Source organism: Hylobates moloch, unplaced genomic scaffold (assembly GCF_009828535.3).
Source record: "Hylobates moloch isolate HMO894 unplaced genomic scaffold, HMol_V3 SCAFFOLD_4, whole genome shotgun sequence".
In the NCBI taxonomy this organism is placed as follows: Eukaryota; Metazoa; Chordata; class Mammalia; order Primates; family Hylobatidae; genus Hylobates; species Hylobates moloch.
In genome coordinates, this window is record NW_026652279.1 from 88,588,299 (window position 1) to 88,614,048 (window position 25,750).

Sequence of the window (25,750 nt, forward strand, 5' to 3'; positions counted from 1 at the left end):
AGATGGGAACATTTACCCAATGCCTGTACCCCCATTGTATCTTGGAAGTAACGAATTTGCTTTTGATTTTACAGGCTCATAGGCGGAAAAGATTTGTCTTGTCTCAGATGAAGACTTTGGACTTGAACTTTTGAGTTAATGCTGGAATTAGTTAAGACTTTCGGGGGCTGTTAGGAAGGCATGATTGGTTTTGAAATGTGAAAAGGACATGAGATTTGGGAGGGTCCAGGGCAGAATGATATGGTTTGGCTCTGTGTCCCTACCCAAATCTCATCTCAAATTGCAATCCCCATGTGTTGAGGGAGAGACCTGGTGGGAGGTGATTGGATCATGGGGGTGGTTTCCCCTATGCTATTCTTGTGCTAGTGAGGGAGTTCTTATGAGATCTGATGGCTTAAAAGTGGCAGTTTCCCCTGCACTCTCTCTTCTGCCACCTTATGAAAAAGGTACTTGCTTCTCCTTTGCCTTCTGCCATGATTATAAGTTTCCTGAGGCCTCCTCAGCCATGTGGAACTGTGAGTCAATTAAGCTTCTTTCCTTTAGAAATTACCCAGTCTCAGGTATTCTTTATAGCAGTGTGAGAACAGATTAATACAGAGCTGCTTCTTATGGATAAGCAAAGAAAGTAGTTTCTTGAGAAGGAATCTAGTCCTGGTGAACGTGCTGTGAATATTGTTGAAATGACAACAAAGGATTTAGAATATTACATAATATTCTGATAAAGCAGAGTTTGACAGAATTGACTCCAATTATGAAAGCAGTTCTACCATGGATAAAATGCTATCAAACAACATTGCATGCTACAGAGAAATCTTCCATGAAAGGAAAAGCCCATCAATATTGCAAATGCCATTGTCTTATTTTAAGAAATTGCCACAACTGCCCCACCCTTCAGCAGCTCCCACTCTGATCATTCAGCAGGCATCAACATGGAGGAAAGATCCTCCACCAGCAAAAATATTACAACTCACTGAAGGCTCAGATGATCGTTAGCATTTTTAGCAATAAAGTGTATTAAGGTATGGGCATTTTTTTTTAGACACAATGCTACTACACATTTAAGAGATTACGCTATAGTGTAAACATTACTTCTGTATGCTCTGGGAAACCAAAATATTCATGTGATATGCTCTACTGTAATATTTGCTTTATTGCGGTGGTCTAGAATCAAATCCACAGTATCTCTGAGGTATGCCTGTGAATGATTTCATATTCACTTATTTATGAAAATAGTATGATCTAGTGATAATTTTAAGCAAATAAAATTTACGGAGCAATATTTCTGCAGATAACTATAGAACTATAAGTTCTATAGGACATGTACCTTATAGTTCTATAGGACATGTAAGTTACATGTCCTATAGAACATGTTACATCTATATAAATCATGAGGAAATGCAGAAAAACATAAAATCTTCAGTAACAACAAAAGGGAGATACGAAAAAATAAAATTTATGTCATATAAACATAAAAACACCATGATTTTTAATATTAAAATGACACCACAATAGGTCCTAGTTCTAGGCATAATAACACATGAAAGCTAATAACTACAATGACAAAAATGCAAAAGTCACATAATATAGGTAAGAATTCAGGAAAAATATTACAAATGGCTTAGGGAAAAATAATCTGATATTTCTGTCCCTTGTTGCTATTCTTTGTCTAATACCAAAAAAGAATACTCTAATATCAAAAAAGAATACTTTAGATACTAAAAAATAAAGTCAATTTACTACTCAAAATAAAAACTTACTCATTAAAAATGTTAAATTGAAAGTCTCTAAAACTGTTCTCATATTAGAAATAAAAATGTGTACCATGTAACTCATTTTACCTTCATGTTCTTCAAATTCCTCCTGAATTTTAGTGAATAAGGCTTCTAGTCTCTTTTGTTGGGCCTCCACATATTTTGCTGCTTCCTTTTCTTCCTCTCTTTCATTGCGAAATATGTATAATCCAGATGATGTCTTCTCCATCCACTGTAATAATGTGTTACACACACCAAAAAAGTCATATATATAACATTCAAGTTAATTGTATCAGGCCAGGCACAGTGGCTCACACCTGTAATCCCAGAACTTTGGGAGGCTGAGGTTAGTGGATCACCTGAGGTCAGGAGTTGGAGATCAGCCTGACCAACATGGTGAAATCCCTTCTCTACCAAAAATATAAAATTAGCCGGGTGTGGTGGCGCACGCCTGTAATCTCAGCTACTTGAGAGGCTGAGGCAGGAGAATCACTTGAACCCGGGAGGTAGAGGTTGCAGTGAACCAAGATCACGCCGTTGCACTCCAGCCTGGGCAAGAGACCGAAACTCCATCTCAAACAAACAAACAAATTAATTGTATCAAAAGAAAGAAATATATGGTAAGTTGCAAGAATATATCATACCTGTGTAGGGTATGCTCTTTGAATAATTACATCAACACAACCAACATTTCCTCCATCACTGAAAAGTGATGACAAGGGCAGAGGAAAAGGTCTAGGGTCGGGAAAGAATCCAAGTTTGGTATACCAGCGGGCAGGCCGAGTACTGTTCGCAGAAATCTGGACAAATTAATACATGTATTGATTTAGTAGTTAAATACGTGTTCAATTCTATTACAGATATCATAAGAGTTTTCATTCTTCTAGAACGGCCTTAAAAATATTCCCTTTAAAAAGTCTTAGGAAGATTAGTAAGGCAGTAAATAAGTAAAAAACTGTATAAAAGTGAAAATATTTTCAAAATATAGTACTTCTCAAACGTATTGTTTATACTGCTACAAGTTCTTAATGCTATTTAAATGTTTCTATTAGAAAACAGATAAAAGGAACTTCAATTTAAACATAATAGTTTAAAATACACTTATTTACCCAAGCTTCCTCAAAAAACCTACATAGACAAAGGCAACTAGAGAGAATAGGAAATGAGGTATCACCAAAATTTTGGAAGCTAAGAATTTGTGGAACAAGTAAATGACAAAGCAGCCTGAGAATGATTATGGCTAATACGAAGAGCAAATATTCATCGAACACTTACTAAGGTACCTGGCATGGTGTTAAGCGCTTTATGTACACTAACAATCTTTGGCCAGGCAAGGTGGCTCATGCCTGTAATCCCAACACTTTGGGAGGCTGAGGCAGGTGTATCACCTGAGGTCAGGAGTTCGAGACCACCCTGGCCAACATGGTGAAACCCTGTCTCTACTAAAAATAAAAAAAGTAGCCAGGTGAGGTGGTGGGCGCCTGTAATCCCAGTTACTCGGGAGGCTGAGGCAGGAGAACTGCTTGAACCCGGGAGGCAGAGGGTGCCGTGAGCCGAGATTGTGCCACTGCACTCCAGCCTGGGGGACAGAGCGCACCTCCGTCTCCAAAAAACAAACAAACAAACAAACAAATTATCTTCACAATAATCCGAAGACTCATCTCCATTTTACAGACGACGATAAAACTAAAGTATATGAGAACTACACAACTTGCCCAAGGTTATTCAGCTACCAAACTTGTTGTAAGGAGTTAATATGAAACAAAATAATTAAAGGAAAGCACTCAGAAATTGGAGGCAACAGGTACCTGTGAAGGCAGGAGCATATGGTGGGGCTGAAAATAGGAAGAAATTGTTGACATTTTGTACAAACGTAGTCAAAACACCAGATTTTCTTTCCTATCCCAAGTAGCCAGGTGGCTGTCCCTCTCTCATACTAAAAAAGAACCCAGGACCCTATTCTTGCTGCAGCATAAAAAAAAAAACATGCAAGAGACTTTATTTTCCGGAGGGCTGAACCATACATATTGTGGACTCTGGAATACTGAGCGGACACAGCCAGGGTGGGGGTGAGATGCTATTATTGAAAACAAAACTGGGCCAGGCGCTGTGGCTCACACCTGTAATCCCAACACTTTGGGAGGCCGAGGCGGGTGGATCACAAGGTCAGAAGTTCGAGACCAGCCTGGCCAAGATGGTGAAACCCCATCTCTACTAAAAATAAAAAATTAGCCGGGCATGGTGGCAGGCGCCTGTAGTTCCCAGCTACTCGGGAGGCTGAGGCAGGAGAATTCCTTGAACCTGGGAGGCGGAAGTTGCAGTGAGCCGAGATCGCACCACTGCACTCTAGCCTGGGTGACAGAGCGAGACTCCATCTCAAAAAAAAAAAAAAAAAGAAAACAAAACAAATAAAATTCTTACACTGACAATGAGTCTCCCTATTAATTTCCTTACTCTGCTCAGCTCTCAGAACAGTCACTGATATCTGAGGGTCTCCTAGTTAAAAACTAAATCACCACATTACTACCCTATGAACTGACAAGCCTCACCTCACATACAACTTCTGGATCAGTCAATGATCACCATTGAGGAAAGTCTCTAACCTGAGAGACTCAAATAGAGAAAGGTTTTCATTAAAAAAAAAATGCAGGGAGCAGAAAAAATGAAAATGAAAATAAAACATTAATCATTAGCTTTAGAAAGATGAGAAGACACTATGAAAGAAGAACTGAATGTCACAAAAAAAGAAAAACATTTAGGGAATAATAAAGGTCTCTTGAAAATTGTTAGTAGACACAAATTCACCTTAAGAATTAGAAGAAAAGGGCCGGGCACAGTGGCTCAAGCCTGTAATCCCAGCACTTTGGGAGGCCAAGGCGGGCGGATCACGAGGTTGGGAGTTCAACACCAGCGTAGCCAACATAGTGAAGCCCTGTCTCTACTAAAAATACAAAAAAATTAGCCAGGTGTGGTGGTGGGTGCCTATAATCCCAGCCACTTAGGAGGCTGAGGCAGGAGAATTGCTTGAATCCAGGAGGCGGAGGTTGCAGTGAGCCAAGATCGTGCCACTGCACTCCAGCCTGGGCGACAGTGTGAGACTCCATCTCAAAAAAAAAAAAAAGAATTAGAAGAAAAGACAAACCTAATCTGAGGGTTGCAAAATGGTTATATTTTAATTCTATTATTCCTTATTTGTTGAAACATTTTTATAAACAGAAACTTCCCCTCATCTACTTGAGGGTCCCAAAATATAGATCATATAAGAGAAGAAAGATAAATGCTTGATTTTTTTTCTCCTTTTACCTGGTTTTTATTGTTTTTCTGAGGCTGGGTCTGGCTCTGTCACCCAGGCTGAAGTGTAGTAGCACGATCTCAACTCACTGCAACCTCTGCCTCCTGGGCTCAGGTCATCCTCCCACCATGGCCTCTCAAGTAGCTGGGACTACAGGCGCATACCAGCACACCTGGTTAATTTTTGTATTTTTTGTAGAGATGGGGTTTTGTCATGTTGCCCAGGCCGGTCTCATACTCCTGAGTACAAGCCATCTGCCCATCTCAGCCTCCCAAAGTACTGCAATTACATGCGTGAGCCACTGTACCTGGGCTTTAGTTTTTAAAACATGAGAGTAGAGGTATCATTTGTTATGAATTTCAACTTTTTGCTGTTATTATCCTTTTTTTTTTCTTTGAGATGGAGTCTCGCTCTGTCACCCAGGCTAGAGTGCAGTGGCACAATCTCGGCTCACTGCAACCTCCGCTTCCTGGGTTCAAGCAATTCTCCCTGCCTCAGCCTCCCAAGTAGCTGGGATTACAGACACCTGCCCCCAGGCCTACCTAATTTTTGTATTTTTTAGTAAAGATGGGGTTTCACCATGTTGGCCAGGCTGGTCTCTAACTCCTGACCCCAAGTGATCTGCCCGCTTCGGCCTCCCAAAATCTTGGGATTACAGGTGTGGGCCACCGTGCCCAGCCTGTTATTATCTTTTCTGATGCTCAAATTATTTTATCTCTGATCAGTAAGAATCTATTCTATCACACTCCTAAGTCCTTTCGACATGACACTAGTAGAGTTTGATGCTTAGTTTTTTTCTGGTATGTCAAGACTTTCCAGATTCATATATTTCCTCCCCTGAATCTGGAATCAGACATTTCTTCAAGACACCTTGCATCCTTTTAAGAGAAAATGGTACTTAGAAAACAGTCTGAGAGCTAGGGATACGCAGTACTACTGGATTGTTCCTTTTTGTTGTTGTTGTTCTTTTTGATAGACGAAACCAATAAGCATGTGTTTTGTTTTGTTTTTCTTTGAAACAGGGTCTCACTTTGTCGCCCAGGCTGGAGTGCAGTGGTGCGACCTTGGCTCACCTCTGCATCCCAGGTTCAAGTGATTCTCCCACTTCAGCCTCCACAGTAGCTGGGACTACAGGAGCATGCCATCATGTCTGGCTAAGTTTTATATTTTTAGTACAGACGGGATTTCACCATGTTGGACAGGCTCGTCTTGAACTCCTGACCTCAAGTGATCCATTCACCTTGGCCTCTCAAAGTGCTGGGATTACAGGCGTCAGCCACTGTGCCCAGCCAGCATGTATTTTTTAAAGATAATATAGATCTCGAGTTCATAATGATATTTCCAATACAAATGCAGAACCACAAATTTTCTTTTACTTCAATCTCACATCTGTACCTTTCTCTGATAAAAAGATCCCTGTTCTCTATAATTATATAATTACTCACATACAACAAATATACATAAAAGAGTATACACATACAACATACTTCACATCCACTATAACTTCAGAATAGGAATACCAACACTATCACCAACAATATGATTACTAACAATAGCTTAAGATTTTGTTTCATTTTATAGTTGTTGTTGCTATTGTTGTTCTTGGGGTATACACCACTAGGGACATAAAACATTTTTTAAGTTACTTGCAATACTTTCTTGGTATGATTATGCTCTAATTGAAAATACACTTAAGTTCTTTGCTTTCATTTGACTTTCTAAATTTTTAGGAATTGCTTTTTTTGTATTTTGTTACAAAACTATGTAAAAATATTTAAAGACAAATCTATAAAACATGGCATATTAATAAAAAGAATTAGAAGAAAAAATTAAAAGCCATCCCAGAAGTTAGAATAAAAAAAGACAATGAAATAGAAAGTAGGAGAAAAGACAAGAAAATTAGAGGAACAATATAGGAGGCTTAGTGTCCAAACATCAGGAGTTCCAGAAAAAACTAGAGAAAAAAGTGGAGGGAAATTATAAAAGAACCACTTAAAGAAAATTTTCAGAACTCAATGAAGGACTATGTGTTTCTAGAGTAAGTGCCAGTAAGCATCTGGGCCAAGAATTAAAGGAAAAAAAAGTTAAAAAAAAAAAAAAAAAAAAGACACCAAAGTACATTACTGTCAAATTTAAATAAAGACAAAACAGGCCAGGCATGGTGGCTCACGCCCGTAATCCCAACACTTTGGGAGGCTGAGGCAGGTGGATCGCCTGAGGTCAGGATGAGACCAGCCTGGCCAATATGGTGAAATCCCATCTCTACCAAAAATACAAAATTTGGCTGGGTGTGGTGGAAGGCACCTGTAATCCCAGCTACTCGGGAGGCTGAGACAGGAGAATCACTTGAACCCGAGAGGCGGAGGTTGCAGTGAGCCGAGATCACGCCATTGCACTCCAGCCTGGGCGACAAAAGCGAGACTTTGTCTCAAAAATAAATAAATAAATAAATAAAAATAAAGACAAAACAATCTTAACTTCTTAAAACCAGAGCACATAATGAATGACTGAAGATAAAAACAGCACCGCAGGCCAGGTGCAGTGGTTCATACCTGTAATCCCAGCACTCTGGGAGGCTGAGGCATGAGGACTGTTTGAGCCTAGAAGTTCAAGACCAGCCTAGGCAACATAGGGAGACCTCGTCTGTACAAAATAAAAAACTCCAGCCTAGGTAACAGAGTGAGACATTGTCTCAAAAAAAAAAAAAAAAAGAATGCACTGAAATTAGCAGGAGCTATGCTAAAGAAGATAAAATAAATGTCTTAAAAATTCTGAAGAAATTATTTCAACCTAGATTTCTATATCCAGCCAACCTTACCCTAAGATACCAAAAAGCTTGCATGCTCCTTTTCACAACAAGCCTCTGAGAGTTGTGGGCCCTTAAAATTGGGGGAAAAAATTCTAGAAAGATGATATGGAAACCAGGAAATGGGGTTTCTAACACAGAAAAGAGGTAAGAATAATTTACAGAATGAGAGCTGTATGACACACATAAGAAATGAGCACTTCAGAATGGAGAAAGAATATGAAGAAGTCCAGGGGTTCTCCAAGAAACAGAAATGGAACCAATGGAGAAATTTTAACATATTGGGCAGGATTTTTATAGCTCCTGTGTAAGGACACAGAAAATTAATAGAAATGAAAAGGACAGTTAATAACTTCATGGAAAGCAGTAAGCTGTACAGAAAGGAAACGTGATCACAGTATATTAGGTATTAAATTGCAAAAAATATTTTTCAGTCATTATAATGTATACACTGAATACAGACTTCACTAAAAATCACGCTGTATTAGTAGAGGGAAGATGGGGAAGAGGGTAGAGAAATATGTAGCAGTGTTGGAGTAAGAGAATGAAATCCTCATTTTCCATAGCAGGAAGTTAACCGTTGCTGTCTAAACTGAAGAGAGAAAGAAGACAGCAGTACAAGCTAAAACATAGTCAAAGGGACTGGAAACGATTGCCTCTTGGGACCATGAATGAGGATGGCGAGGGCTGTGCTAGCAACTGCTTTTTTTTGGTCATATGTCTTACATTACTTGAGTTTCCAAATTATGCACATGCATTGATTTGATAAAAAAAAAAAAACAACAAGAAAATGAAAGCCACTGCAAGCTGGATATTCTAAGCAACATAAAACAAAAGATGGTTTCAGCTTGATGGAATACTTTCAGTAAAAAGCAATCAATCCAACATGGAACCAATGCCAAACATAATATATCTTTACCTTAAAAATGTTTAATTTATAAAACGTTCTCTTTAGAGTGATCCAGAATACCACAGAATTAAATTCTCTGCAAGGTTACCTCTTAAGTGAATCTGAATGTACAATATTATAGGTAATTTTAGATAGCAATACTGCAGACCATTCAATATGACAAAGTCCTGTTATGTAGTTTAAAATCTACATAGAGATGAAAAGTGTATCTATTACATATTTGAAAAGTACTAAAATATAATTCTCTAATCCAGAGTGGAATAGGGACCTGATCAAAGCAAAGCAATGAGAACAAGAGGGCAGCAAAGCTACAGATACCCAAATCAAATGGTGCAAATTTACTTTTGCTTTTTAATTGGAAATGCATTATTTAAGCTCAAGAAAGATCTCTGGCCCTCCCAAAAACTGCATAAAAACTTTAACTGTCTGAAGAATATGCTTTTTATACTAAAATTATCAGTAGATTTAAAAAATTGAGCATCCTTAGTATTTAAAATTTAAATGTAAAACTTCTAGAATTTAACTGAATCAGTGACTGATTTTTACCAAGAGTGCAAATTAATTTACCTTTAACATAAGAGATTCTGGGGCTTCAAGAGGTGTACAGGCATCAGGAGAGCCCACCAGTTCTGCTCCATGAAGAATAATCTTCTGACCAACTGTCAGTCTGCCATTCTTTAAGACAGCTAAAAGGGGAGGATCTAACTGGGCCTTTACAGCATACCACCCATCTGTAAGTTCAATAATGGCCACTTTTTGGGTATCTGCACTACTAGTTTTATTGCTAGAAGTTTCAGATGTATTTGCGCTCAATGAAATTATGTCAGAAACACAGAGAACAAGTGTTTTTGCAGCTGTGTCATCCCTTTCCATTATCTTTTTTATAGCCGATCTTCTGCTTCTATCAATTTCCATATCATATCTAAAAGTGAAAACAGAAATGCATATTTTAGGAAGTGTGACTCTAGAATTCCACTGTTTAAACAAGTCACTGAATAACTGAGAATAAAAACTGAATTTATGTAAGAAATATTGAGAATTTAAAATTTTGTAGCTAGCAATATATTGTTTCATATTGTTAAAATATGAATTCTTTTTAAAAAGCAAAAAATAAAATGCAAAAATGCTTTATTAGCAATCCCCAAATAGTGGATCAAATTAATAACTTATATTCTTCTCATATGTCAAGAGGTTAAGGAGGGGGTGGGGAAAGAGGGAAGCAAGCAATGCATGAATGTGTGATCTCTCTTAAATGGGGGCTAGGGATGACAAGAGAACAGCAGTGTGGGATGGCAACTGTCACTGACAACTGGCTTGTGCAACATTTTGACATGGAAGTCACAGACTACACAGAAACCTTAACAATACTGCAGTATATGATTACGTAATGTAATGCTTTAAACTTGCCTGTATTTTAGTTGAAGAAGCACCTTTTCTGGGCTTAGGCATCTATTAGCAAATTCCTTAGGAAAGGCACATTCCATAGCTGCCAGTTTCCATATGATCCATCTATAGTGATTATAAACCCAAATTCTAGAAATAAGCTTTGGATCCACACCTGGAGTGTCACACAGAGCCCTGAACAAATAAAGGTGGAGTATTATCATAAAAACCACATAGGATGATACTGAATTCAACAACTACGACTATTCTCTGTACAAAAACTACATTGTTCAAGATCATTCAGTAAGTTTTTATGAGTTCATATGATCTACAATATAATTTCAGAAAATTATTTGACATGTATCAAAGTATCATACTGATAAAAACTTCACTTGCTGAGCATGGTGGCTCATGCCTATACTCCCAGCATTTTGGGAAGCTGAGGCAGGAGGACTGCTTGAGGCCAGAAGTTTGAGACCAGCCTAGGCAACATAGTGAGATCCCCACATCTCTACAAAAAATTTAAAAAATCAGCCAAGAGTGGTAGCTCACATCTGTGGTCCCAGCTACTTGGGAGGCTGTGGTGGGAGGATTGCTTGAGCCCAGGAGGTTGAGGCTGCAGTGAGCCATGATAGTGCCACTGCACTCCAGCCTGGGCAACAGAGTGAGACCCTATCTCAAAATATAAAAACAAAACAAAAAATTCCACTTAACAGTCAACAGAATGATTTCAACTCATATTTGTTCCTGAAAAATGTGATCCTTGATTTTAAATAATTATATTTTAGATTATTTTTCTTATGAAAGAGATTGTTTTTAGAAATCACACCTGAGAACTGCCTTTCTTAGTGTTGGTGCTCTCCTTGATCTTGGCCCCTCTGTTCTCAAATATCTAACTCCTCCTTTCTCATTCATACTCTTAGCACTAAGACAACAGAAGTAATCAAAAGAGAACTTCCATAAGCTCCCACCCTCACATCTATCTACTCACAGCATCTATATCCCTACACTTTGCCCTCTTCCAAGCATCTGCATCTTTACACTTTGCCCTCTTCTACCATTTGTGCACTAGCTCCTACCCCTTGCTGCCTACAAGGCCAACGATCAGGAAATGCCTCCTCTCTCTCCTGCATCATCAATTTTTTCCCTCTCTACTGAACGATGTGAATCAGCATAAGAAACGGTTTTTTTCTACCTTAAAACAAGCCAAAACTAAGACTCTTTGATCCTACTTCCTCTCCAAGCAATGTCTCTCTCTCTGCTTCTTTTTGGCAACTCCCAAAAGAATCGACTGTATTCTGTGTCTCCAACTCCTCCTCTTCAACTGCTCTTTAATTGCATTCTAATCAGGATATCACTCCACCAATCTACTGAGCTATTTTTAATAACATTAGTAATATCTTCTGCAGTGCTAAATCCAGCGGCCAATCTCAGTTCTCATCTTACTTTACCTGTTAGAAGCAGCTTCCACAGCTGGTCATATTCTATTCCCTAAAATTCCATCTTCACTTGGAATGCAACACCTCATTCTGCATTTATTCCTAACTTTCTGGCTGCTCTTTCTCAGACTCTTTTTCATGGCCTTCAAGTCCATCTATATGCCGATGACTTGTGAATTGATTTCTTTGGCCTATACTTTACCTGTGTATAGACTTCCATATCCAACTGCCTACCTAACATCTCCACTTGGCTGTCTACTATTATATCCCTAGCTTCAAATGTCCAAAACCAAACTCTCCATTTCCCTCCATCTTTGGTCTTCTCAATTCTGGTAGTTACACGTAACTCTATCCTTCCAGCTGCTAAGGCCAAAATCTTTACAGCCATTCTTATTCTCTTCCTCTCTCACATTTTATATCTAATCCTTGAGCAACTCCTAATGGTGCCACTTTCAAAATACCCCAGAGTCCAACTGCTTTCCACCAATTCCACTGCCACTTCCCTGGTCCAAGCAACCACCTCTCACATGTATTTCTGCAATAGCTTAAGTGGTCTCTGTGCGTCCATCCTTGCCCCTCTCCTCAACAGCCAATTATTTTTTCAAAAGTAAGTCAGATCAGGCTGGACACAGTGGCTCACACCTGTAATTCCAGCACTTTGGGAGGCCGAGGAGGGTGGATCCTGAGGTCAGGAGTTTGAGACCAACCTGGCCAACATGGTGAAACCCCATCTCTACTAAAAATACAAAAATCAGCTGGGCATGGTGGTGTACACCTGTAGTCCCAGCTACTCAGGAGGCTGAGGCAGGAGAATCGCTTCTTGAACCTCGGAGGTGGAGGCTGCAGTGAGCCGAGATTGCGCCACTGCACTCCAGCCTGAGCAACAGAGTGAGATTGTCTCAAAAAAAGTCAGATCATGTTACCCTTTAAGCCTTCCAGTGGTTTATTCAGTAAAAATCATGCAGAGTAAAAGGTAAGGGTCTTATGAAGGTCTATGAGGTCTTCCCTTTGTATCTCATCTACTACTACTCTTCTCCTGCCCACTCTACTCCAGTTGCACTAACTTCCTGTTCCTCAAATACTTCAAGCATGCTCCCCTCGTAGAGGCTGGGGGTCTTTTGCTAGGATAGTCCTATGCTCCCTCCTTTTACTTTAGGTCATTTATCAAATGTAGCTGACTCAGTGAAGCCTTCCTAACTACTTATTAGATTAAAAATCGTATCTCTTTGCCCAACTTTCTCTGCCACTTTTCCAGCTTTATCTATCTTTATAGTATGTATCTTCTTCTAACATACTATACAATTCACTTATATTTCAATAGTTTCTATGCCTTCCACACCCACGAGAATGTATGACTCATCAGGGCAGGGACTTTTTTGTTTTGCTTTATTATTCCTAGTACCCAGAATAGTACCTGGCACATAGCAAGTGCTCAATAGAGATTTGCTGAATTATCAGAAAAAACTAACTAGAGCTTCCACATTCCCACTTAGACTACAGGGCAACCATTCTTAACTTCTACCTTATGTAGTCTATTTAGTACGAGAAAATAATACAACTGTTTAACTGACTTTTCTTACTGGAATCTATAAGCAGATGTTTGTTATATAAGATATGCAAGACGTGAACAATATTTCTGTTTTTAAAAGTTAAAACAAAATTCAGGAAAAAAAGTTTTATCACTTTCCAAAGCTATAAATTTTGGAAAGATGTACAGAAATTTAAAAATAAGGATGCTGAGGAAATATATTACATTATGCCAGTGGCAAAAGATGGGATTTATCTCTGATAACAAAAAGCTTTAAATTATGTTTCTGTAAAAACTACAAAAGAGGTTATATAGTTTCTAAATTGTTGCTGTTTTAGGGCTCTGAGATTTTCTAGTTATTTGGCATTATTGATATTCAAATATTTCTGTTTAAACTTTAGTGTTTATTTATATTTTGTATCCATTAAAATATATAATGAAAGAAAACATGAAGTAAGTGTGTGTCGGGAGAGGAATCTACCATAAGGCCATTTCGAATTTAACTTCCCTTTTTTTTTTTTTCCCTCTTGAGACGGAGTCTCACTCTGTCACCCAGGCTGCAGTGCAGTGGTGTGATTTTGGCTCACTGCAACCTCCGCCTCCCAGGTTCAAATGATTCTCCTGCCTCGGCCTCCCGAGTAAGTGGGATTGCAGGTGCATGCCACCATGCCCAGCTAATTTTTGTATTTTTAGTAGAGACGGGGTTTCGCCATGTTGGCCAGGCTGGTTTCAAATTCCTGACCTCAGATGATCTGCCCACCTCAACCTCCCAAAGTGCTGGGATTATAGGCGTGAGCCACCGCACCTGGCCTTTTTTGAAACAGGGTCTTGCTCTGTCGCCCAGGCTGGAGTGCAGTGGCGTGATCTTGGCTCACTGCAACCTCCACCTACTGGGCTCAAATTATTCTCCTGCCTCAGCCTCCCGAGTAGCTGGGATTACGGGCGTGCATCACCATACCTGGCTAATTTTTGTATTTTTAGTAGAGCTGGGGTTTCACCATGTTGGCCAGGCTGGTCTCGAACTCCTGACCCTCAGGTAATCGGCCCATCTTGGCCTCCCGAAGTGTTGGGACTACAGGCGTGAGCCACCGCGCCTGGCTGGGCTAATTTTTTAATTTGTTTGTAGAGATGGGTTTTCACCATGTTGCCCAGGCTGGTCTTAAACTCCTGTGCTCAAGAGATCTGCCCACCTCAGCCTCCCAAAGTGCTGGGATTACAGGCATGAGCCACCATGCTTGGACCTCAAATTAAACTTTTTTTTTTTTTTTTTGAGAGGGAGTCTCACTCTTATTGCCCAGGCTGGAGTGCAGTGGCTCGATCTTGGCTCACTGCAACCTCTGCCTCCCAGGATCAAGCGATTCTCCTGCCTCAGCCTCCCGAGTAGCTGGGATTACAGGTGCCTGCCACCATGCCCAGATAGTTCTTGTACTTTTAGTAGAGATGGGGTTTCACCATGTTGGCCAGGCTGGTCTCGAACTCCTGACCTCAGATGATCTACCCGCCTCGGCCTCCCAAAGTGCTGGGATTACAGGCGTGAGCCACTGTACCCGGCCAAATTTAACTTTATAAATCGGCCTTTATTTATAAATGCCTAAGAAAAATGTCCCAAATCAAGAAAATCCAGTTCATTAAACCCCAGGACAAACAGCACTTTTCAAAAGACTTCTATAGAATGCTTAACCTTAATGCACTTAAAATTATTAAATGCATAAAAATTTGATTTCTAGCCAACTTTTTAGTTCGAGAGACAGTTAAGAGAAGAAAGAGGGATGAGGGAATACATAAAAGTTAACACATAATCTTTTTGCATAGAGTACCTATAAAATTCTTCTTTTCCAGCCTTTCCATCATTGGAGGGTATGAGCCATCCACCATCAGCCAACTGTATTCCTTTTCCAGTCCATAAACTTTCCTTACCAAAATAATCTTGAGTGTGAAACTGAAAAGACTCTGCATTTTTGCTGTTAATTTTTACGCAATGTTTAGAAACGCCATACGTATACAGCTACACAAAATAAACACACAAAAAAGAAGAACAATTTAAAGTAAACATGTATCACACAATAAAAACAATTATAACAAACCAAAACTGAATTTACCAAAAATTTTCATTAACTACTAGAATCTTTACTACAAAAACATTTAAGTTACTTACTAGAAACTAAAAATTTTAATGTAATATAAATGATCCATACATTCCACAGTCTGCTGTACCTTTTCCACCCCCTGTTTATACGCCTCCTGCTACATCTGCCATAGGAAGGTACTGTGAGTATAAAAAAATGTGACGTCTTACAAAATCTCTTAAGTTCAAAAACTTAGATGGGAAACGAAAGGGAGAAGTGTAAGTATTTTAGGGAATGTGACCTCAGGTGGTCAGATTTGTACATAGGCTTGGCTTACTTTCAAAGTGCTTGCTTTCACCCCAGGATATCTAACCCAAAGTGTCTTTTTGTTTGTTCAGAGTTTGACTCTGGAGTCAGACTCTTTGCTTTGGAATCACAGCTCTTCCACTTACTAGTTAAGTGACTTTGGGGCAGTTACTTAACCCTCTCTATGCTTCAGTTCTCTCATTTGCAAAATGGAAACAAAATAACAGTGCCTTTCTTTCAAGGTGACCCGTGAGGATTAAGCAAGATATACCTAATGCATGCGAAGTGCTTAGAAGAGCACCTCACACCTAGAAAATGCTCAAAGTTAGCTATTAATGTCATCAATATTATTTTCACCTCTCCATTGCCTAAAATTCTACCTAGATAGTATCGGCTTAAGGAGAATCCTCTTTTGAAAATATAAATAGCTCACAGAAGGTTCAGGGCTTACATTTATTCACATTTGAATATCAATAAGACTACTTTAACACCTAGCTGAGAGCATTTACAATGACAAAATAAGAAAGATTTGAAGGGGGAAAAGAAATAGTAATTTGGAAGCACAGATCACTTTAGTAGGATGAGGCAGGCCTAGCAAGGGGCCAGAGGCTGCGACTGTAGGCTAATTAGAAAATATGATGATTTCATTCATCCATTCCTGCACTAATGTGTTCATTCTTTAAACAAAGCCATTTGTAGATACTAGTCAATGAAATAAAATTACACTCTGTCATAAAAGCCACCGGTATTGTAGACAAACACATACCTGTTTATGAGAACACGCAGAGGGAACTTGGCGTCCTACTGCTGCTTTCAGAGAGATTCGAGGCAGAGTGGATGTTTTTGCAAGATACAGACTGCCTGGTTGTGGAAAGATGCGTTGCCTTTGTTTCTTCTTAATTCGCATATCCTGTATATCTCTGGCATTCTGAAGACTTGTAATTACATCTATTAAAGAATAAATACTTAGCAAAAATAAAATTGAAATTTAAAAAGCACAACCCCTGGCCGGGCACAGTGGCTCACGCCTGTAATCCCAGCACTTTGGGAGGCTGAGACGGGTAGATCACCTGAGGTTGGGAGTTCAAGACCAGCCTGACCAACATGGAGAAACCCCGTCTCTACTAAAAAAAAAAAGAAAAATACAAAAGTAGCCAGGTGTGTCGGCACATGCCTGTAATCTCAGCTACTCAGCAGGCTGAGGCAGCAGAATCACTTGAACTTGACAGGAGGTTGCGGTGAGCTGAGGTCGCACCATTGCACTCCAGCCTGGGCAACAAGAGCGAAACTCTGTCTCAAAAAAAAAGCGCAACCCCTGCTTTATAAAATAATACATATTAATTTCCTCGAAGTTTACATGCTCTCCTTTTCTCTAAAAAGGGTACCCCTTTTAATTCTTCATAAATGAAAGGATGTTTCAACTTGTAAAGCTGTATAAATATAAATATCTTTACTATTTTTGTCTCTTTTAGAGACGAAAGTTTTTCGCTCTTGTTGCCCAGGCTGGAGTGCAGTGGCGTGATCTTGGCTCACTGCAACCTCTGCCTCCCAGGTTCAAACGATTCTCCTGCCTCAGCCTCCCAAGTAGCTGGGATTACAGGTGCCTGCCACCATGCCCAGCTATTTATTTATTTATTTATTTTTGTATTTTTAGTAGAGACGGGGTTTCACCATGTTGGCCAGGCTGGTCTTGAACTCCTGACCTCAGGTGATCCGCCCGCCTTGGTCTCCCAAAGTGCTGGGATTACAGGCATGAGCCACCGCGCCTGGCCCTATTTGTATCACATTTTTAAAAGAAAATTCGTAGCATGATAGAAAATATACTCCAGTAACAGCAGTGCTAGATTGTGTGTCTAATTTTTTTTAACAAGTCCACAAGAAGTTATCTTTGAAAGAAACATCAGAATAATTTAAACCTAATCTTTGGATTTAGAAAATCTAAAGCATTAAAAAGAGTTTTAAAATTACCACCACCAAAGGGAGAAAAACATCAGGACATTATTTAATGAGGGAAATATCTAACTGAAAGGCAAAAATTCGTCACACAAATTGTCATACAATACCTAAAGGTTCTTCTTCACACTTTGTGAAAATTACAGCTGCTGCTTGATTGGAGTTGTTTTTGTTAAACTGATGAATCTCATTGTCATTAATCTTATTTTTACTATCACCAGAGCCATGTCCATCAATGTTTTGCTTTTGTTTGTTTTCCTCCAAGTTAATATTCCTAACACACTGTTCATCTCTGTGAAAATGTGATTTAGTTTTAAAAGGTGGAACAAAGACTTTGGTTGGTTTGCCTGTAGTAATCAAGTGTCTCATTTTTTCATTTCTTGCAGCAGAAACTTGATAAAATGGATGTCCTGAAACTGCTAAACTGCTTGAAGATTTTTCCAAAGTCAGATGTTCATACAAATGAGATTTAGACAGAAATTCTTGACCAGGTGTGGTAAAATTTGGATTCTGTATCTCTTGACGTTCCTTAGTTGTGCTGCAATGGGGAGAAAATATTTAAGTTTATTGACCAGTACACATATAAATATTTAGGAATATGCCTTTTTTGCAGACCCTCATTTGCTACATGGTGATCCTATTCTGGTAACTGTTTTGCATTCATCATGGTTGCCATTCCAAAACAAAATCACATTTTTCAAGGCTAGCCTTTGACTTTACAATCTACCTCACATAACACATAATAGAAGAGAGTCTGTGAACTGTGGACCCTCTCAGTGTGTCCCCTCTAATTCCATCATAGTACTCCTTACCTCCTTCACCAGGGAAATGTCTACCCATCCTCTTCTCTCACCTTCACATCTTCACCTGAACTCTCTACTCCGCCTAATACCTCTGTCTCCACAGGAGATCCCCTCTTTCATTCAATTATCCTGCCGTGCTCCCTTTTCTCTCTTCTACCTACTTGTACCTTTTTTAAAGTGCCCTTTTTATTTAGCCCAAAAGTCTTGCCTACCTTTGAAACTCATTTTCTCACTCACCTTTATCTCTGCCTCAAGCTAATACTCACTGTTACCTATACTCCACAGTCAACCTTCTTCAATAGGTCATGTAGCTATTTTCACTTCCTCAATTTCTACTCAATAAACTCTCATTTCTCCCACTACTCTACAGAAACTGTTCTCAATAAAGTTGTTAATGACTTCCCAGATGCACGTGGGATGCGCACAAACTCATTCTACTCAACTTTCCTAATAGCTATGACAGTTTACATTTTCCTTCTTTCAAAATCCTCACCATCACTGTACCTCTTTCATCTTTTACTGGTTTTATCTCTTCCTGATTCCTAAAAAAAGGTCTCCAAAATTGGATGTCTTCCTTAGACACTTTCCCTTGCTAATGTGAATCATTTCCATTGCTTAAATTATCACCTAACAATGAAAATATCCTTTATACTCATGCCCGACTTTTCTCCTAGGGTTGTTCCTACATTTTACACTACATATAGCATCAGACATCTGTACCTTGATGTTTCACACTCATTTCAAACTCAACATGTCCAAAAGTAATCACCTTTCTCAGCATACATGGTCTTCCTAATACTTGACATCTTGTTGAAAACCCCAGATTTCCTTTTACCAAACCCCGAATACCTAGAACTTGAAGTTATTCCTTTAGTTATCCGTTCGTCTATCCATCAACTATTTAATGAAGTCCTACCAGGTGCCAGACATTGTTTTGCTGGGGAACACAGTAACAAAATTTTGTTTTTGCATGTACATTTCAGTGGAAGGAAACAGACAAACAAATATGTCGATTGGCCTAGACACAAGTGTGCCTGGAGCAAGGAGAGCAAGGGAAACATTAGAAGGTGAGACTGGAAAAATAGCAAAGCAGCCAGATCATGAAGAGTCTGCACACCATGACAAGGACTTTTTAGTCTCTACTCTGAGATGACACACCACGGAATAGTTCTGAGTAAAGAAATGACATAATCTGTCTTATGTTTAAAAGGATCCCCTGGCTTCTTTGTTGAGAATTCACTGTGTATTGAGGAGTAGGGAGGTAAGCAGGGGGAACAGTTCTACTGAAAGGACTGACTAGAGTGGGTTCAGGAGAGTACTCAAAGACATGAAGTGAAAAGAGGAGGGACAATTCTAATGAGTTGGGCTTTAAAAGAAGTAAGAAAATGGACTGGTGAGATTAGTTAAGAAAGGCTGTTCTTTTTAAGATGAGAGATGTACAACAACTGCTTAGGGTGATGAGAACAATCTATTAGAGAGGAAAAAAATCCATGCAGGAGAGAGAGAAGATAATTGCTTGACTGATTTCTTCAAATAGATGATCTAGATGAGATCTAATGCACAAGAATGAATAAACCTTCTGTCCCCAAACTTCTATTGATTGATCTTTTAATCCTTTCTTTTTAAATATTCAGAATATTTTTAGTATAAGGAGTTTGCCTTGTAGGTTATGCTCAAGATGCCTATTTAAATCTAAGTGGAAATAATTTGCCAGTCTCAACTTATCACTATCTGGCCAAATCTACTGAATTTCTATCTTAATCATTCTCTACCCTCCACTCTACCTCCTTTGCTAGGTTAAGACCTGTACTTACTAATCTCCTTGCAACAGTTTTGCTTTGGTTTACTTCTAAAACACCAATCTTATTTTGTTCCTCTTGTTAGAAACTTCCAAAGACAGCCTATCACCTACCTAGGTTTCAACTTATCAGAAATGACGTACAGGAAGCTTCCTATTTGGTCCTAACCTCCCCATTTCTTTTTGTTTCCCTCTGTCCCCCAACCAAATTCCAAGATTTGGAATGCCATCTTTAACCAAGCATTCTTTACATTCTGTCTGAAGTACTTTTCCCATTGAGCTGTCACGTGATTTGCTGATACTTTTTCTATGTTCTTACATCACTTTTTTACATCTATTTTAGAATTTATATTACATTATAATTTTTGTTTTCATGTCTGGTTCCCAGGCTAGCAATCTGAGTCAGACTTATTTATCTTTATATCCATCACTATAGTATATATTAGTTTGAGCAGGTACTTTAACAAATGTTTGTTTGTTAAATACATTAAACTATTCTCCCATTTTACACATAAATTAAGGTAATACACAAGTAAATAAGAACTTCCTTTCTTATTTAATACAACTGTTTTTGATAAAAAAGAAACAAAAAAATCACCTGGCTTTCTACATATGTATATGCAGCCCGCTAAAAAACACATTCCAGAAATACAACTCAGTGACTTCAACAATTCCACAAGCAGGTATTTTTGAAAAGGTAACATTAGGCCTGGTGCAGTGGCTCACGTCTGTAATCCCAGCACTTTGGGAGGCCAAGGTGGGCAGATCATGAGTTCAGGAGATCGAGACCATCCTGGCTAACATGGTGAAACCTCGTCTCTACTAAACATACAAAAAATTAGCCAGGCATGGTGGCACGCGCCTGTAATCCCGGCTACTTGGGAGGCTGAGGCAGGAGAATCACTTGAACCTGGGAGGCGGAGGTTGCAGTGAGCCGAGATCATGCCACTGTACTCCAGCCTGGGTGACAGAGTGAGACTCCGTATCAAAAAAATAAAATAAAATAAAATAAAATAAAATAAAATAAAATAAAATAAAATAAAATAAAAGGTAACAGTAAAATAATTTCAATGATATTTTTAGGCTTAAAAATTTATCAGCTAGAAAAAATTTTGCAACTAAACAATTTTAGATGATTTTATCATATTTATATGTCTAAGTGACATGTTTCTTCTTGACTTTTTCTCTTGAAGTACCCCTACAGAAAATGAAGATTCAGCTCTGTCAACATACTTCTACCCTACTACACACATACTCTTGCCTTTCATCTTCCTAAATTATGTATTTGATTCTACTCTGTCCAGAATTGGTTCCTTCTGGTGGGTTCTTCGTCTTGCTGACTTCAAGAATGAAGCTGCGGACCCTCACGGTGAGTGTTACAGTTCTTAAAGATGGTGTGTCCCAAGTTTGTTCTTTCTGCTGTTCAGATGTGTACAGAATTTGTTCTTTCTGGTGGGTTCGTGGTCTTGCTGACTTCAGGAGCAAAGCTGCAGACCCTCCCAGTGAGTGTTACAGCTCTTAAAGATGGCGCATACAGGATTGTTTCTTCTTCCTAGTGGGTTCGTGGTCTCGCTGACTTCAGGAGTGAAGCCGCAGACCTTCGCGGTGTTACAGCTCATAAAGGTAGTGCGGACCTAAAGAGTGAGCAGCAGCAAGATTTATAGCAAAGAGTGAAAGAACAAAGCTTCCACGGCGTGGAAAGGGAGCCCAGCGGCTGCTGGGGCTGGCTCAGGTGGCAAGCTTTTATTCCCTTATTTGGCCCTGCCCATGTCCTGCTGATTGGTCTATTTTACAGAATGCTGATTGGTGCGTTTACAAACCTTTAGCTAGACACAGAGCGCTGATTGGTGCGCTTACAAACCTTTAGCTAGACACAGAGTGCTAATTGGTGTGTTTCCAAGCCTTTAGCTAGACAGAAAAGTTCTCTAAGTCCCCACTCGACCCAGAAGCCCAGCCAGCTTCACCTCTCACTATCAATGTTCAACATTTACATTACAGCTGTCAGTATAAAGTATATGTAGTATTAATAGGTAGTATATTTTATTTTTTTATTTTATTTTATTTTTTTTTCCAGACGGAGTCTCGCTCTGTCGCCCGGGCTGGAGTGCAGTGGTGCAATCTTGGCTCACTGCAAGCTCCGCCTCCCAGGTTCACACCATTCTCCTGCCTCAGCCTCCCGAGTAGGTGGGACTACAGGTGCCCGCCACCATGCCTGGCTAATTTTGTTTTGTATTTTTAGTAGAGATGGGGTTTTACCGTGTTAGCCAGGATGGTCTCGATCTCCTGACCTTGTGATCCACCCACGTCGGCCTCCCAAAGTGCTGGGATTACAGGCGTTGAGTCACCACACCCGGCCATTAATAGATAGTATATAAATAGTATATTTCCTTTACAACTTTTGCTTTCTCTTGAGGCAATTTTTAAAATCTGCTTATTTTCTATGTACTTATTGTTTATTCACATCTAAACTCTTAGCTATATATATAAACCTCTTTTCATTCTGTTCACAAATTATAGTTTTTAAAAAAACATTTTTTCTTCTCCTTGAATGTTTCTTCTAAGTTGTTTTCATTAATGTGTTTTTTGGTTATTTTATTTTTGCTTTTTCTGGTGTCTCATAATCTTTGGATGTTTGTTTACAGTTAAGAGTGAGGGACCAAAAGGCTGTTTTGAAGCACTTGGTACAAAGATAGAACTTGTTGACTGCAAGCTACACAGTAGCTTGATTAAATGGAAACTTCCAATAGTGAAAACTTAGCTGTCTATATTCTGGAAGCTGAGTGGTGGAAAAGGGCTTGGTGAGGGGAGATCCCAACATTCAATATGCATATATTGACTACTTCTTGCTTTCAAGTAGTTGCTCCTGCCTTCAACTGTGCCTAGTGTGTTAACCCTCTACTGTATCCTCTCTGGAGAATAAGCCTCTGGTTCTTTTCATAGAGCGGGCAGGAGACAGTTGCCCAGCTTCACAAGTATTGATGCTGCTGCTTTTTTTTTTTTTTTTTTTTTTTGATATGGGGTCTTGCTGTGTCGTCCAGGCTGGAGTGCAGTGGCACAATCTTCGCTCACTGCAGCCTCCACCTCCTAGGTTCAAGCAGTTCTCCCACCTCAGCCTCCTGAGTAGCTGGTATTACAGGGGCATGCTACCATGCCCAGCTAATTTTGGCATTTTTAACAGAGATGGGGTTTCACCATGTTGGCCAGGCTGGTCTCGAATTCCTGACCTCAGGTGATTCACCCGCCTCAGCCTCCACGTGAGCCACCATACCCAGCGAGTATTGCTTCTTAAACATAATTTCAACTTATCCCATTTTGGCTCCCTCCTTCTGCACCGCCCAATTCTAAAGATAAGAAATGAAGCCACCAATTCCTGGGCTTTTGAGACCTGAGTGTAAAATCATTGGTTCTCTGCTGTCCCCACCACCAGCTTTCATTCAGTTTCCTTCTGCATGCTTTGAGAAATTTAGTTACTTTGTTATTTCCTATTTTCCTTGTTTGTTTGTGTGTGTAAGTTTCTTCAATGATGTTTTGGTAAAAGTTTGGAAGGCAAAGAAAGGAGATGAGTATGTTCAATTCACCATCTTTTTTTTTTTTTTTTTTTTTTTGAGACAGAGTCTCACTCTGTCACCCAGGCTGAAGTGCAGTGGTGCAATCTTACCGCAAGCTCCACCTCAAAGGTTCAAGCGGTTCTTGTGCCTCAGCCTCCGGAGTAGCTGGGATTACAGGCCTGTGACACCACGCCTGGCTAATTTTTGTATTTCCAGTAGAGACGGGATTTTACCATGTTGGCCAGGCTGGTCTCGAAGTCCTGGCCTCAAGTGATCTACCCACCTCAGCCTCCCAATGTGCTGGATTACAGGCGTGAGCCACCGTGCCTGGCCTCAATTCACCATTTTTACTAAGAAGTTTCCTAATACATTAAAACATGCAGGTACTGCTTTATTTTTATCTTGAAGGCAAACTCTTCCAAAGTCTCTTGTCTTCTTCAGTTCCAAAGCAGTCTAGCTGCCTTTCTAGACTTAGCAACACAGCTACTCTGGGATCTCCCTTCAATATCATCCTGAGAGCTCCCTTTGCCTCTCTTCTATGTTGAATTCTCGTTTCTTAAGTCCTATACCTTCCTCCTCCTTGGTTTACACATTTGTTTTGGTTAGTTTCCTGAGAAAAGCACATGAGAGATCTTTTAGTACTTCATATCTGAAAAATGTCTACCCTCACACTTAATTCAGATTCTAGGTTGGAAATCATTTTCTCTCAGTATTTTGAAGGCACTGCTCTGTATTATATAAGATCTACAGTCCTCTAGATTCCATTGTTGATAATAAGAGAATTCATATTATTATGACTTGAAACCTAACTTCTTGGTCCTCTAATGAATTTAAGCTTCCTGTCTGCCTCTATTATTCTAAAAATTCACAAGGATGTGCCTTACTGTGGGTCATTTTTACTTGTGTGCTCACTCGGTGGGCCCTTTTAAGGAAACTCATGTCCTTCAGTACTAGCAAAACTTTTAAAATTATGTATTTATTTTAAAATTTCTTTCTTCATTTCTCTTCTGTGCCTTCCTTCTCAAACTCTGTATTTTCAGATGATAGATCCACAGAATTGACTTTTCATACCTTTTTTCACTTTATTCTGTATTCTGGGAACTTTCATGATTCTTATCTTCCATTATTTCTACTGAGTTAATTTATTTGTGCTATCATATTTTTAATTTCTAAGAGCTTTTTATAGCAACTTGTTCTTATTTTATGGCTATTTTCTTTTCTTACCTGAGAATATTAGTAGGTTTTTATGAAGTTTTCATAGTCTATTTCCTCTAGGTTCCTTTCTGCTATGGATTTTATACTTTGGTGACTATGTTTCATAGTAGCTTTCTTCCAATGACTAGTTATCTTTGACTATCTTTTCTTATTTAAAAGTGAAGCACTAAGTAGCTTCCTGGAAGCTCTGTGCATGTCAACAGTTAGCTTCCTGGTCTGATGACTGGCTATACTGTTTCATCTGAGTATCCTCAACTGTCAGTATTTTTTGGTCTTTTCTATTGGGTCTGGCATATTCCCTAGAAAAAAAAAAATCTTCCAGTCTCATGCCTAGAGGGCCTGCATTTGGGAACCAAGTGTGGGAAGGAGCTAGGTCTCACTGCTTGACATACAGATTTGTATCTGATCTTTCATTTTAGTATCTTTCCCCCAGTTGTGCCTGGTGTCCTCTCCCTCCAGCCCACCTTCAATTCAGAATCCTCTCAATTCATCTTTTTCAAGAACAAACTTCTGATTTCCTGGCGGAAGAAGGATAACTGCCTATTTGCACTGGGGGAGGAAATATAGATGTTTCTTAAAAAGAATTTCAACTAATCTTCCTATTTTCTGCTTCACCTTCAGAAGTACCTGTTGCTGCCAATTTGAATCTTTTTCAGGTTTTTTAGGGGAAAGTGTCTCTGTTTGCTCTACTGTCAGGTTTTAGCTTTCTCATGCTTACTAAATCCTTCATGTTTTTGGCTTGCAAACTTTTGTTGTTGTTTCTTCTGATCATTGTCCTTGGGAATTATACATTAAAAAAATTATCTTAGTACTTTTCGAAGGGTTTAGAGAGGAGAGATAAAAAGATATTTTTAATATCTGCAATCTTTTTGTTAACTGATTTCGAGCAATTTCCTTAATTCCTCTCAACCTTAGTACTTCATCCATTAAATCAGAATAAAATCTGTCTACT

General features: G+C 39.2%; 1 protein-coding gene across 8 annotated transcripts in view; it reads right to left on the minus strand.

Moving 5' to 3' along the window:
* BRCA2 (BRCA2 DNA repair associated) overlaps positions 1-25,750 on the minus strand; it is a 90,692-nt gene that overhangs the window by 34,129 nt on the left and 30,813 nt on the right. For 6 of the 8 annotated variants that reach the window (XM_032150519.2, XM_032150518.3, XM_058437695.1 and 3 more), the window contains 7 exons: positions 17,545-17,972; positions 16,248-16,429; positions 14,927-15,114; positions 10,167-10,337; positions 9,327-9,681; positions 2,396-2,551; positions 1,839-1,983 (listed from right to left, as the gene is read on the minus strand). In XM_032150519.2, coding sequence (XP_032006410.1) covers positions 1,839-1,983; positions 2,396-2,551; positions 9,327-9,681; positions 10,167-10,337; positions 14,927-15,114; positions 16,248-16,429; positions 17,545-17,972 — 1,625 coding nt within the window. The remainder of the gene's footprint in view (positions 1-1,838; positions 1,984-2,395; positions 2,552-9,326; positions 9,682-10,166; positions 10,338-14,926; positions 15,115-16,247; positions 16,430-17,544; positions 17,973-25,750) is intronic. The other 2 variants (XM_032150520.2, XM_058437700.1) reach the window with 2 other exon arrangements.